The sequence below is a fragment of the Amblyraja radiata genome, chromosome 5 (assembly GCF_010909765.2).
Source record: "Amblyraja radiata isolate CabotCenter1 chromosome 5, sAmbRad1.1.pri, whole genome shotgun sequence".
Lineage (NCBI taxonomy): Eukaryota > Metazoa > Chordata > Chondrichthyes > Rajiformes > Rajidae > Amblyraja > Amblyraja radiata.
The window spans coordinates 92,342,215-92,355,964 of NC_045960.1; the positions used below are offsets into that span (position 1 = coordinate 92,342,215).

General features: G+C 42.1%; 2 protein-coding genes across 3 annotated transcripts in view; both read left to right on the plus strand.

Annotated features, from left to right (window-relative positions):
• Positions 1-5,722, plus strand: part of egln1 (egl-9 family hypoxia inducible factor 1) — a 112,805-nt gene extending 107,083 nt beyond the window's left edge. Inside the window, exon 5 of the mRNA XM_033021747.1 lies at positions 4,198-5,722. Coding sequence (XP_032877638.1) covers positions 4,198-4,259 — 62 coding nt within the window. The 3' untranslated portion in view covers positions 4,260-5,722. The remainder of the gene's footprint in view (positions 1-4,197) is intronic.
• A 5,391-nt stretch (positions 5,723-11,113) lies between these two features.
• The window catches only part of ero1b (endoplasmic reticulum oxidoreductase 1 beta), a 56,705-nt gene continuing 54,068 nt past the window's right edge, over positions 11,114-13,750 (plus strand). Inside the window, exons 1-2 of one of the 2 annotated variants that reach the window (XM_033021754.1) lie at positions 11,114-11,375; positions 11,426-11,572. In XM_033021754.1, coding sequence (XP_032877645.1) covers positions 11,444-11,572 — 129 coding nt within the window. In that variant the 5' untranslated portion in view covers positions 11,114-11,375; positions 11,426-11,443. Of the gene's footprint in view, positions 11,573-13,750 lie in introns of both variants that reach the window. The other variant, XM_033021753.1, reaches the window with a different exon arrangement.

Genomic DNA, 13,750 nt, shown 5'->3' on the forward strand with positions numbered 1-13,750 from the left:
TGGCAATAAAGGGGTCTTTTTCCGCAAGAGTCGGTGCCGCTACTCTTCACGTTGTATATTAATGATTTGAACGAGGGGATTGAAGGCTTTGTGGCAAAATTTGCAGATAATATGAAAATAAGTGGAGGGGCAGGTAGTGTAGAGAAAGCAGGGACTCTGCAGAAGGACTTGAACAGGCTGGGAGAGTGGGCAGAGAAGTGGAATATAATGTAGCAAAGTGTGGAGCCATGCATTTTGGTAGGGGGAATAAAGGCGTAGACTATTTTCTAAATGGGGTGAGAATCCAGAAATCAGAGATGCAAAAGGACTTGGGAATGCTGGTGCAGGATTTCCAAAATGTTATTCTGCAAGTCGAATAGGTGGTAAAGAAAGCAAACTTAATGCAAGCATTTATTTCAAGAGGGCTTGTATACGAAAACAGGGATGTATTGTTGAAGCTCTATAAGGCGCTGGTAAGGCCGCATTTGAGAGCAATTAGGGGCACCATATCTGAGGAAGGATTTGGGGCACCATAGCTGAGGAAGGAGAGGTTCCAGAGGAGGTTTGCAAGAATGATCCCAGGAATGAGTAGGTTAACCTATGATGAGCGTTTGTTGGCACTGGGCCTGTACTCACTGGAGTTTAGAAGAATGAGGGGGAACCTCATTGAAACACAAAATAGTGAAAGGTGCAGTGACAGATTTTCATATTGTTTCAAGGAATCTTTCCTTTAGTCACAATGATTGAAGACAAGGATTCAGGAGATAATCAAAACGCACTCACGAGCTCTCCACAAGACATTCAATGCTGTTGAAAGATAAATCTTCCAAACGCAGTCTCTTGATTAATAGTTTCTTTATTGTACAGGTGCACAACCTTTTATCTGAAAGCCTTGGGACCAGACACTTTTCGTAATTCGTAATTTGTCGGCCTTCGGAATGGAAATTTTTTTGCGTAGATTTTAATGGCTGGCTCAGTGGTAGAGTGCTCGGCACATATCCGCAAGGTCGCGAGTTTGCGCCTTGATCCCGTCAGTTCCTCGGTCGCGAGTTTGAGTCTTCAATGTAGTTTTTTCTTGCAGAATAAATGTCTGTATGAAATGCAGTGTGTTGAATGAATTCCTGAATTTGTAAATGTGACCGCAGCATTGAATCACCTCTCGCACTCATTTCACCCTAGCGGGGCTACATGCCCTTAGGCGGCCTAAGGCGACATTTTCACACTCTTATATCCGTGTGCAGCAGAGGCGACGTGCGTTTGGCGCCAAACGTGAGCTTTGGCGTGCCATGTTTAGCGCCAAACATGAGCTTTGGTGAGCTTTGGTGTGCAGACGACATCCTGGAAAAAATGTCTGGTTTCTTCCAGGTAGGCGATATACCCTCCCGGGCAATATACCCTCCACTTCTCTTTTATGAAGGGGATTTAGTTCCCCTTTCTTCCAGGACCGACCGGAGGTTCCGCTGTCACCTCTGCGGGCCGCCCTCGGTGAACGTTTTCAAGGACCTTTCTTCAAGGACCGAAAAAATGTCCGTTATTCGGAGGTTTTCGTTATTTGGATCTTCGGATAAAAGGTTGTGCACCTGTAGTAGTAAAAACAGTAAGATATTCATCAAACTTCTTCTTGTATAAGTACATTTTGATCTTACTCGTGGTCAAACTCATGCATAGTCAAAAGCTGTGACCTCTCCCCCATGCTTCTTCGAACTAAACAAACTACTAGCGAGTCTGTGCGAGAATCCCAGCCGCAAACACGCCTCAGACTGCGTCTAAATCCCACCCACATAATTAACAGCAGATAAAATTTAAAGGTAACTGGTTATAGTTATAACATACTGAGTTAAGCTAAATGGCTACTACAAACGGCTTGGATAGAGTGGGTGTGGAGAGGATGTTTCCACTAGTGGGAGAGTCTCGGCTGGAGGTCATAGCCTCAGAATTAAAGAATGTTCTTTTAGGAAGGAAATGAAGAGAAATATATTTAGTCAGAGGGTGGTGAGTATGAGGAATTCTTTGCCACAAAAGGCTGTGGAGGCCAAGTCAGTGGATATTTTTAAGGCAGAGATAGATAGATTCTTGATTAGTAGAGGTGTCAGATGTTTTGGGGAGAAGGCAGGAGAATAGGGTTAGGATGGAGACCTAGATCAGCCATGATTGAATGGCAGAGTAGACTTGATGGGCCGAATGGCCTAATTCTGCTCCTATTCCTCATGATCTTATGAAATGTAAACGTGGCATCCTGTAACTTACTTGAGATAAGACTTAGTTTTGTGGTAACGGAAAGAATAAAATTATTGATTGTGAACATTCAAGATTCATGACATCCTCACTTTACAGTCTTTAAACTTGCGCTGACCACACATTTTAAAATTCTGTAGTTTGGGAAAGAAATGCTATGTTTTGGAGGTAGACATAAAATGCTGGAGTAACTCAGCGGGACAGGCAGCATCTCTCGAGAGAAAGAATGGATGACGTTTTGGGTCAAGACCCTTCTTCAGACTATATTTTTATATATAACAGACTATGTTTTGGGGTATCTCCCCTCGCAGTGTTTGTCTCAATGGTTCAAAGGTATTTTATTAGTCACATTCACATACACCTAGGTGTAGTGAAGTGAAATGCTTTTTGCCATTTTGCAGCACACAAAAAAAGAATACAGACATAACACCAATGAGAGTCTTAATCAATCAATCAATCAATCAATCAATCAACCTTTATTGTCATCTTGCAAGCAACAGTTGTACAGTGCAAAATGAAAAGACGTTTCCCAGGGAATAGCGGAGCATCGCACATGAAATTTAAAACATTTCACACACAATAACACTAAAAACAATCCAGTCCCTGATGGAACAGTATAAATAGTTAAAAGCAGGTAAAACACAACGTTAAAATACAATAAACCAATCATAAAAATGTCCGGGGCAGCTGATTTGAGTGGCCAGTGCCAGTTATTAAAGTGGCCAGTGCCAGTTATTAAAGTGTCCGTGCCAGCCGCAGAATCAAGTGACTGTGAGTACAGAGTGACTGTTTAGCAGCCTCACAGCCTGTGGTAGGAAGCTGTTTAGCAGTCTTGTAGTCCGGGCTTTGATGCTTCGATATCTCTTGCCTGATGGCAGGAGATCCAGGTGTATGTGGAGGGGGTGCAGTTTGTCCTTAGCAATTCTCTGAGCTTTTTTCAGACAGCGGCTCTGGAACAGTTCTTGTACCGAGGGTAGGGAGACGCCAATGATCCTCTCTGCTCCCCTCACTACCCTCTGCAGAGCCTTCCTGTCCGAGCAGTTGCAGGTGGAGTACCACGTATTTATGCAGTACGTGAGTACAGACTCCACCGTACCCCTGTAGAAAGTCCTGAGGATGTTGGTGGGGAGTGAGGCCTGTTTTAGTTTCCTCAGGAAGTGCAGTCGCTGATGGGCCCGTTTGACGGTCTCAGTGGTGTTCCTGGACCAGGTGAGGCCGTCTGTAATTTGCACACCGAGGAACTTTATGCTCTCCACTCTCTCCACTGTGGTGCCACTGATGTTGAGGGGTGTATGCTTTGGCTGCGCCCTCCTGAAGTCGACAACCATCTCCTTCGTTTTGTCGACATTTAATTCTAGATTATTTTTGCCGCACCAGTCCACTAGTTGTTTTACTTCCTCCCTGTACATTGATTCGTCATCTCCGCTGATGAGTCCCACCACTGTTGTGTCATCCGCGAATTTTATGATCTTATTGTCCCTGAAGAATATAAACACATAGAACATCCCCCCACAATGGCTCCCACCATGAGGGAAGGCACAAAGTCCAGTCCCCAACCCCAGTTCACCCATGTCTTCACTTTTTTGGAAAGAATGATCTCCAACATCAAAGACCCAAATGTCAGCATATAATAATACTTCTGAAATGCACTGTAAAAAGTAAGACAAACTGTTATGTTTGTTCTAAGTGCAAATAAAATTGTAGTCAGCAATGCCGTTTGGTTTACCATTGGTGAATCTGATAACATTTCAAAAGAGCTACTTGGTGATACAAATTATGACAAGTTATAAGGATTTAATAATTGTGGAATTGAATCTTGAGCTAATAACAATGCAGGATTTCATAACTGAGACCATTCAGCTTTCTGCCTGTGGACTGAAGTAGCATAATGGGGCAAAGAGAAAATATATCTAAAATATATATGCTGTTTATTTTGTTTCTGCCATGATTTCCACATTTTATTTTACTCCTTTATGAATGCAGGTGAAAAGGGAGTAAAAGTTGAATTAACTAAACCTTCAAAAGACAATTTGAAAGAATTTTAAAACCTTCTTTTCCATTGAGATAACTTTACCTCATGAATGCTGCCAAATGAGTGGATGAAGAATATAATAACTACAGTTTGTGACAGGATGGAAATTCAGCGACAAAATGTACTGCAAGAATGGAACCTAAATGCCAAGGCTTTACTTTGTATTCATTATCTCTGATGTTTTTGTTTTGTGTGAAATGCTTTGGTTGGAACAGGAACAGAAATACCCCAGCTGGAATGGTGAAATGTAGAAATGCCAGAAATTATTCAAATGCCCTCTGTTTGTCTTTTTTCTTAGTCATAGAAACTCATTCCTATATTTCATTAATTTGAAATTTGGGATAATTTGAAAAATAAAATGTAACCTATGATAGATCAAGAAATCTGCATTAATGATAATCATGAGGAAACTATTGATTTTTCTGCCTGATTTCAGTTTCAGTCACTGGTGAGAAATTGCAAGCATTTTAAATATAAATGCAATGTATATTCAACTCAATAATAACTTTGGTTGTAGCCATTCATCACAAGCAGTATTAAAAAAAAAACTGTCACTTGGTTTTGAGCAACATATGCATGCCTTTCAAATAGTCTATTTTTCTTTTATTTCCCTCGACTTATTCCATTCTGACCATTATCATGTACTTTCATTGTTACATCACTACTTTTAATTTTCTGACTTTTGCCATTAGTTGAGGTCCCCAATTTTTGTTCCTATGAATTTGGTGTCGTTATAGCTGCTCTGCAACTGGGGCTTATTATTTATCTGACACATGTTTAGGTTCATGGCGAGATTCCTTGTATGAGAGAGAGACCAAACAAGATTTTTTTTATTTTTAATTAAAACGATAGTTTGATTCAACCATGGGATAAACCACCAGTGCTTATATCGATGGTCCTCCTAAAAAAAGGTTGGAAAACATTTTTTAATATGTTAACCAGATAGAATATGTACACAAGCTTTAACCAAGATGTTAAATACTTAATTGGTTTGAATATTGTTTTATTTGTACATTGCTTATTTTGAAGCAGTACTTTGTTACAACAATGGCAACAGTCCCCTAATTTTCTTAAGTAATTGTGAAGTTTATTTTACTATGAATAAACCAGTGAACCCATTCTGTACACAATTGTTTTCATTACAGATATTTTCTTAACTGACTCAGTTTGAATACTTTCTGCTCAGGCTGCACCTATGTAATGTTATGTCCTCTGCTGTCAACACTTATAGATGACTTGGCACAATGGTGTATTGTTGCATTTTCTAAAGCATCCAGCTATTTTCTTATTTGACAGTGTTTTAAAACTCCATGTGACATGAGGGCTGCAGTTAAAGATTCCACAGCATACACATAAATTACTGCTCTTTAATATTGTTTGAACATTATAATATAAAACAGTGTTAATTATGAAATGAATTGCCTGTTTGTAAAAGTTGCAAATAAAAAATAAAACTTTTATCATTGTTTACTGAAACCAAGTGTTATTTTCTTAAATGACTTTCTTAACTGTTATTACTTTGATTTTGTTGAAAAGATTTAGTTGATATTATATTCAGCAAAATGAAATCAATAATCAGTACAAAAAAAAAGAAAATGGAGAGTAATTAACTTTGACACGGTAAGTTGTTTTGCAAACTGAAAAAGACCATTTAAAAATCTGATTGATTTGGATGACTTCCTGAGAACACAGATTTTTCTTTTCTTATGAGGGGTCACAGACCTGAAACATTGACTCTTTCTCTTTTGCAGATAATGCATGACTTGATAATTTTGTCACCATTTTCTGTTTTTAATATGGACTTGTGATAGGGGATTGTTAGCAAGATCATCATATGCTATCCATCATTTGATGTCCAACTGTAATTGTCCTTGAAGATGATTGTGGGTTGCTTTCTGGGACTGATTAACAAACATTATTATATTGTTTTTTCTCATGTGGAATGTAATATCATTGCCAAGCCCAGTAATTAATACCATGCAATATTGCTATATTGCAATTTCAGAAGGAGAGGTAAAATTGAATGTGTAAGATATTTGGTGGGACAAAAACTGGTAGTAAAAAAATTAATTTAAAAGGCGGAAACAAAGGTTGGAAGGAAAAAAACGACCACTGCAGTGTGACTATTCTTTAATTCCCACACTCCTAATACAGTTTTCAAACTGAAGACCCATGAAACCATGTGGGAGTATAACATTAGTGGTCCTGACAGAAGCGGGAGTGGCAGCTCAATATTCCTGGTTACAGGGATTTGGGATGAAATGGATGGAGTCAAAATAGGAATAGAGTTGCTGAGTGGCTGCTGAACACTTCCCAGTATCACTTATTCCTTTGTCCAGGCTCATTCCTTAAAACTAAATCCAAAATCACCCCTAAGCTTGTTGGGCTTGCTACATATTGATTTAAAATGTTCAAACGCATTTGAGAATTCTGTTTTATATCTTGCACTCTATTGCTTCCACAATTATTGTTGGGGTTATTAAATTTTGCTCCAATTCCAGTCACGTTATTTTTGTGGAAATTAGTGCACAAATTTATTGAGGCATGGTAGAATGTTCCCAGCAAAGTGAACAAGCAAAGGCAGCATCTCTGGAGAGGAGAAATGGATGACGTTTCGGGTCGAGACCCTTCAGACAGATGTCCGGGGGGGGGGGGGGGGATAGATAGATAAGGAATTGTGAAGGTGTGAAAACTGGGCAAAGGGAATGGAGTTCAAGTAAAATGCAGGATAGAAAGGTCAGTGTGGGAATGGGAGGGAGAGTTAAAGTGTCCAGCAACCGGGAGATCGGGTAGGTTCAGATGGACTGAGCGGAAGTGTTCAGCGAAACGAGCCTGAGCTTGGTCTGCTATACAGGAGTCCACACCTGGAACAGCAGATACAGGGGATGAGGTTGGAGGAGGTGCAAGTGAACAGGAAGAGTTACAGGGACAGGTGTTTCATCTCCTGCGGTTGCTGGGGAAAGTACCTGTGGAGGGGGTGGTTTGTGTGGGATGTGACGAGTTGACCAGGGAGTTGCGGAGGAAACGGTCTCTCTGCGGAAAGCGGTACCCTACAAAGAGGCAGGCATTGCTGGGGCCCGTGTGAGTGCCCATAATTACGCCTTGGATTTGGAGGAAGTGGGAGGAGAGTGTTGGTAGAGGGAAATTGGTTGGTTCTGCAGTCAAGGAAGAAACGGAGGGCTTTAAGACCCTCCTGGTGGGGGATGGAGGTGTAGTCACTGATTCAGATCTAAAGAGGTGGGATAGAAAAAGCAGGACAGCTGCAGTGATAGGGGACTTGACCGTTATGTGTTTTTTTTTTCTCTCTGTTCCATAGATGTGATTCCAGGGTGGTGTGTTGTCTCCCAGGTGCCACGGAATCCAGGATGTTACAGAGTGGCTGCTGAATGCCGGAGGAGGCGCTGTCCTGAACGGCTGCCTGTCCTGCAGCTGTCCGTTTCTTCCCCTTCTTTTTTATTATTTTTAGTTCGTTAAGTGTACAGTCAGGGGGTCTAAATCTTTTATGTGTGGGGGGTGGTGGGGGGGAAGGGGGAAACTGCTTTTCTAAGTCCCTACCTGGTCGGAGGGGTTGCCTTCCTCCGAGCAGCGTCTTCGACCTGTCCTCGCGGCCTACCAGCGGGTCCTGGAGCGACGTTTCCCTGAGGGGACCAGGCCAGAACATCGGCGTTGGCGGCGGCGCAGAACGTCGGCGTTGGCCGCGGCGCAGAACATCGGCTTTGGCGGCAGTGCAGCGCTGGAGCGCTATTGCGGAGCGGGCGATGCCTTTCCTGGGTCGCCGCGCTGGGACTCCAGTATGCTTGGTACCGCCGAGGAAAACATCGTGGAGCCGTGGTTCTGCGGAGTGGCCAGCTGCGACGTTGAACTTGCATCTCGCCGAGATCACCAGTGTGCGGAGCTCCGTCTGGCGTGGTCTGTTGGCTTGGAAGCCGCAGGCTCCGGTGGGAAGGCGGCCGTTCCTGGCACCCCAAGCCGCTGGGGGTTCTCCCGACGCTGGAGTACCATCACCCGGCGAGAACATCGGGCGCCGTGGCGGCGACTGTGGAGACCTCAATAGGCCCGACTATGGGTGGACAAGAGGATGGGGACTGGACTTTGTGCCTTCCCCCACAGTGGGAATCACTGTGGGGGGATGTTTTGGTGTTGAATTTCTTTATGAATACTGTGTTGTATTTTTATTAGTGTGCTGCAAGGACATCAGAATTTCCCCTGAATAAGGGGATTAATAAAGTAATCAATCAATCAATATCCTTTGTAACCACACATTTGGGTTCATATCAGTACCAAAAACCAAGTTGGGGAATACTAGGAAGATTGATTACATATGACATAGATGGGAGGCATTTGGCCTATCAAGTCTATGCTGGTTCCCAGCATAGAAATCCCATCAGTCCTATTTCCTTATCCCCCAGAAACCTTCAAATGGATTCTCTCTCATTAACCTATGTTCTGGTTTCTTCCCACATACCAGAAATTTGCTATTTGGTAGCTGCAAATTACCCCTCGTATAGGTATTGAGTGGGGGAATCAATGTTTATGGGCATGTGTAAGAGGATAAATTACTGGTAAATAAATGGGGGAATAGGATTGATGAGAACTGGCATAGATTTAATGGCCTGAATAGTTTTCTATATCATGAAAATATTAGAGAAACGGTAATCCCCTTTAATACTTTTATCTAGAATAAACTGTAATTTATAGTAGCCAATTAGTCTATTTATAATTTTGGAATGTGGGAGGAAACTGGAGCACCCACAGTCACAGAGTGCATGTGCAACCTTCAGCAAAACAGTGCTGGAGGAATTCAGCGGGTCAGGCAGCATCTGAGGAGGGAATGGAGGAGGCTTAAAGAGGAACCAACACACCTTGGATTAAATAGAGAATTGGGAAGGTAAAAAGGGTGCATAATATTAGCAAATATTAAACATGAAAAATATTAAACATAAACATGAAAGATTACATGCTATGAGACGCAAACAGTAGCATGAACTTTGAGAGGCATGATGTTTAATGTACCAAATCTATGTTCCCGAAAGATGAAGATAATAAAGATATTTCCATTATGAAAGAAGAATATGAAATTTCGCAACAGAGAACAAAAGAGGAGTCCTGCACCATGTTTTAATAAGTAATATACAGCACAGACTTAAAAATGAAAGGAAGGAAGATTTTACTATTTGTGACACCAGACTTCAGATGCTGGAATCTTGAGCAAAACAAGTTCTGGAGAAACTCAGCGGGGCATACAACATATATGAAAGGAAATGTACTGACAATGTATTGGGTCAAGACCTTTCTTCAGACTATAATTTTTACCAATATATTTTGGCTACAGGTAGGGTGAAAGATTGTGTAAGTTCAGAGCTGCCGACTTTGGGTGAGAGTTGGGAGTGAGAAATTGCGAGAGACCAAGCCTGAGGACGCGTGGCGCCCAAAGAGGGGGGGGAGGGAGGGAGGGTTGTGGGAGGGGGGTGTCAATCTCTGCAAAACTTCATTACTTTTGCACTCCAGCCCTTTTACAGTGAAGCCCAACTTGCTATTTGTCATAGCAGCAGAGTAACTTTTTATCTCATGTAAAAGTTTTTATACTGTCAAAAAATATTCCCAGTACCGCATGATATTCTTTTTGATATCAATACCTGACTTCCTTAATTATCAATTGGGATTATCTTTCCCAAGGAGCATTTCCGTTGGGATGTTCTTTGGAGAATTTTGAAATAATTGTTTAAATCCTTCCCTTCCAATCGCAAAGCTTGTACTTCCTCAATCTCCCATAACATGCACTCCTCATACCTACTAAGTTGTCTTTAAATTTAAACTTTTGTTTCCAATTGATCTGTCTTTCTCTAACTGCATACTAAATTTGAACATCTTATAATCACTTATTAATTACACAAATTAAAGAGAGCTTGTTGTTCCCTTGTTCCTCAAAATATTATTTCAGAAAGTTGCATCAAATGCAATGTATGAACTCATCTTCAAATTAATGTTAGGTAGAAATTCTTTCCTACAACTTCAAATTAATGCTGATGTTTTGATTTGCCCATTTAATAGCGGTTGTATGATAATTATTTTAGATATTGATACATTTATTTATATTTATGGGCCAGGTAAATGTCCTTGCAAGACACCAATTGTTAGATTTTTCCAACTGCCCTTGCACCGAGGAGCCAGTTAAGAGTCAACCAGCATGGTAGTTCAGGAGATTCCTATGAGTTTGGCCAGTGGATTTATTTCCTACCTTCCAGGACACTACTGATCGATTTTGTTTTAACAGTCCAATAGCTTCATGGTCACCATTATTGATAGGAGTTATTTTTTTATTCCAGATTTAATTATTTGAGTTTCAATTTCGCAACTGTTGTGATAGGATTGACAGTGATATTCAAAGTTAAATTGCCCAATCATTTGGATATTACTCTAGTAATTAACCACAGGCTGCCATAGATATGAAGATTGAAATTTCCTGATTTGTACTAATTTTGCTAACTTTCTTTATCTTGATCTGTCATTGTTGGGCTATACTTAGGAGCTTGTAAATCATCCCCAACTGAAGCTTTTGATATTTGGCTATCTTTTATTTCCACAAACTGATTCTATTTTCTGTTCTGGACCAATATTTGTTCCTCGTTTGGTTCTTCTGACATCCTTTATTATCAGACCAACCCAAACCTTTAACATTTCATCTTCGGTTTCAAAACGATAAGTAACTGTAGTATTTAATACACTATTGGTCACCGTGCGAATATATTTCAAAATAACTAATGGGTTCAAATCTTCTCTGTGCTATTAATTCTCATTTTGTTACAAATGTTTCGTGCATTCATAAACAACGCCTCCTGCACTCGCTCTATTGTCAATACTTTGTCGCAAGCATATGAGTCTGAAGAAGGAACCCGGCCCCTAACCGTGTTTTCTGAAGCTACTGCCTGACCCGCTTAGTTACTTTGTGTCGATCACGTTTCCCCCGCTCGGCACGTCCAAAGCAAAGATCCTACAGCCACAGATACGAGAGCAAGACCTATGATCTTTTAGCTCGTCTGCCGCTGGGTCCAAACCCGCGACTTCCTTTTCCGGCTACTGCCCGCGACTTCGCGATTAGACACCAACCGGCTGGACTTCAGCCCAAAGATCTTTGCTTCAGCCCACAAACGTGTTGGGGAGCAAAGATACTAGAGGATCTTTGTTGGGGAGCGGCCGATGCTGGGGGCGATGAGGAGTGGGGCAACGCTGGTCTCCGTGCTGCTCTTCCTGGGCAGGGCCGCGGGCGGCGACGCCTGGCTCAAGCCGGCCGACACCGACACCGACACCGAGGACTGTTTCTGTCACGTAAGTTCACTCCACGCCCTCGGCCTAAGTTTAGTTATCGGAAACCCGCCTGCTTGCTGTGTGTGGTACATTTTGAATCGTTTTCCCCTGTACCATGGGGAAGAGTCTGGGCAAAATTATACGTAATCCACTAGCGTAAACTAGATCACGTAAACCACTAGCTGATGAAAGTAAAAATTGACTACTTCCAACTATGTTGGTGGAATAAATGTTGTCCAAGACATTATGGACATCATTGCCCTTCTTCCGACATCCCCCTGAAAGATCTGAGTCGTTTTTAACATCTCAACTGAATCTTACCATTAGGGGGCAGCACTGCCTTGCAGTAAAGGCAGGAGCAAAGATACTAGAGGAGCTCCTCTAGTATCTTTGGGCAGGAGGTGTTGCCCAAAGAGTTTCAGCCAAGAGAACTCGAGGTAAAGGAACCGCTTGGAGGTAGTGATCATAATATGATTAGTTTTAATCTGCAATTAGAGAAGGAGAAGGTTAAATCGGAAGTGGCAGCGATGCAGTTGAACAAAGGGGACTATGAAGGCATGAGAGAGGAGCTGGCCAAGGTAGACTGGAAAGGCATCCTAGCAGGAATGACGGTGGAACAGCAATGGCAGGAATTTCTGGGCATAATTCGGAAGACACACGATCATTTCATTCCAAAAAGGAAGAAAGATTCTAAGGGGATTAGGAGGCAACCGTGGCTGAGAAGAGAAGTTGGGGATAGAATAAAACTAAAAGAAAAGATGTATAACACAGCAAAGAATAGCCAGAAACCAGAGGATTAGGAAACTTTCATAGGACAACAGAAGGAAACAAAACGGGCAATACGGGCTGAAAAGATGAAGTACGAGGGGAAGCTGGCCAGGAATATAAAGAAGGACAGTAAAAGCTTATTTAGATATGTTAAGGGAATAAGAGTAGCAAAGTCAAATGTGGGTCCCTTGAAGGCAAACAAGGTGACATTATTATGGGTATCAAGGAAATGGCAGAAGAGTTGAACAGGTACTTCAGATCTGTCTTCACTAAGGAAGACACAAACAATCTCCCAGATGTACTGGAGGACAGATGATCTAAGGGGGTAGAGGAACTGAAATAAATTTTCATTAGGCGAGAAATAGTATTGGGTAAGCTAATGGGACTGAAGGATGATAAATCCCCTGGGCCGGAAAGTCTGCATCCCAGGGTCCTCAGGGAGGTGGCTCTAGAAATAGTGAACGCATTGGTGATCATTTTCCAATGTTCAATAGATTCAGGATCAGTTCCTGTGGATTGGAGGATAGTTAATGTTATCCCACTTTTCAAGAAAGGAGCGAGAGAGAGAAAACGTGGAATTACAGACCAGTTAGCCTGACTTCGGTATTAAAGAGGTAATAATGGGGCATTAGAATAGCAGTAAAAGGATTAGTCCATGTCAACATGGATTTATGAAAGGGAAATCGTGCTTGACTAATCTTCTGGAATTTTTTGAAGATGTGACAAGTAAAATGGATGAAGGGGAGCCAGTGGATGTAGCGTATCTAGACTTTCAGAAAGCCTTTGATAAGGTCCAGCACGGGAGAATGGTGACTAAAATTAGAGCACATGGTATTGGGGGTAGGGTGTTGACATGGATAGAAAATTGGTTGGCTGACAGGAAGCAAAGAGTAGGAGTGAACGGGTCCTTTTCAGAATGGCAGGCAGTGGCGAGTGGAGTGCCACAAGGCTTGGTGTTGGGGCCGCAACTGTTTACCATATATATTAATGATTTGGAAGAGGGAATTAGGAGCAACACTAGCAAGTTTGCTGATGACACAGAGCTGGGTGGCAGTGTGAACTGTGAAGAGGATGTTAGGAGGTTGCAGGGTGACCTGGACAGGTTGAGTGAGTGGGCAGATGCAGTATAATATAGATAAATGTGAGGTTATCCACTTTGGTGGCAAAAACAAGGGGGCAGATTATTATCTCAATGGGGTTAGGTTAGGTAAGGGGGAGGTGCAGTGAGACCTGGGTGTCCTTGTACACCATTCACTGAAAGTTGGCGTGCTGGTACAGCAGGCAGTGAAGAAAGCTAATGGAATCTTGGCCTTCATAACGAGGATTTCAGTATAAGAGTAGAGGTTCTTCTGCAGTTAAGGAGAAGGCAGGCACGGGTTATTGATTTGGGACGATCAGCCATGATCACAATGAATGGCGGTGCTGGCTCAA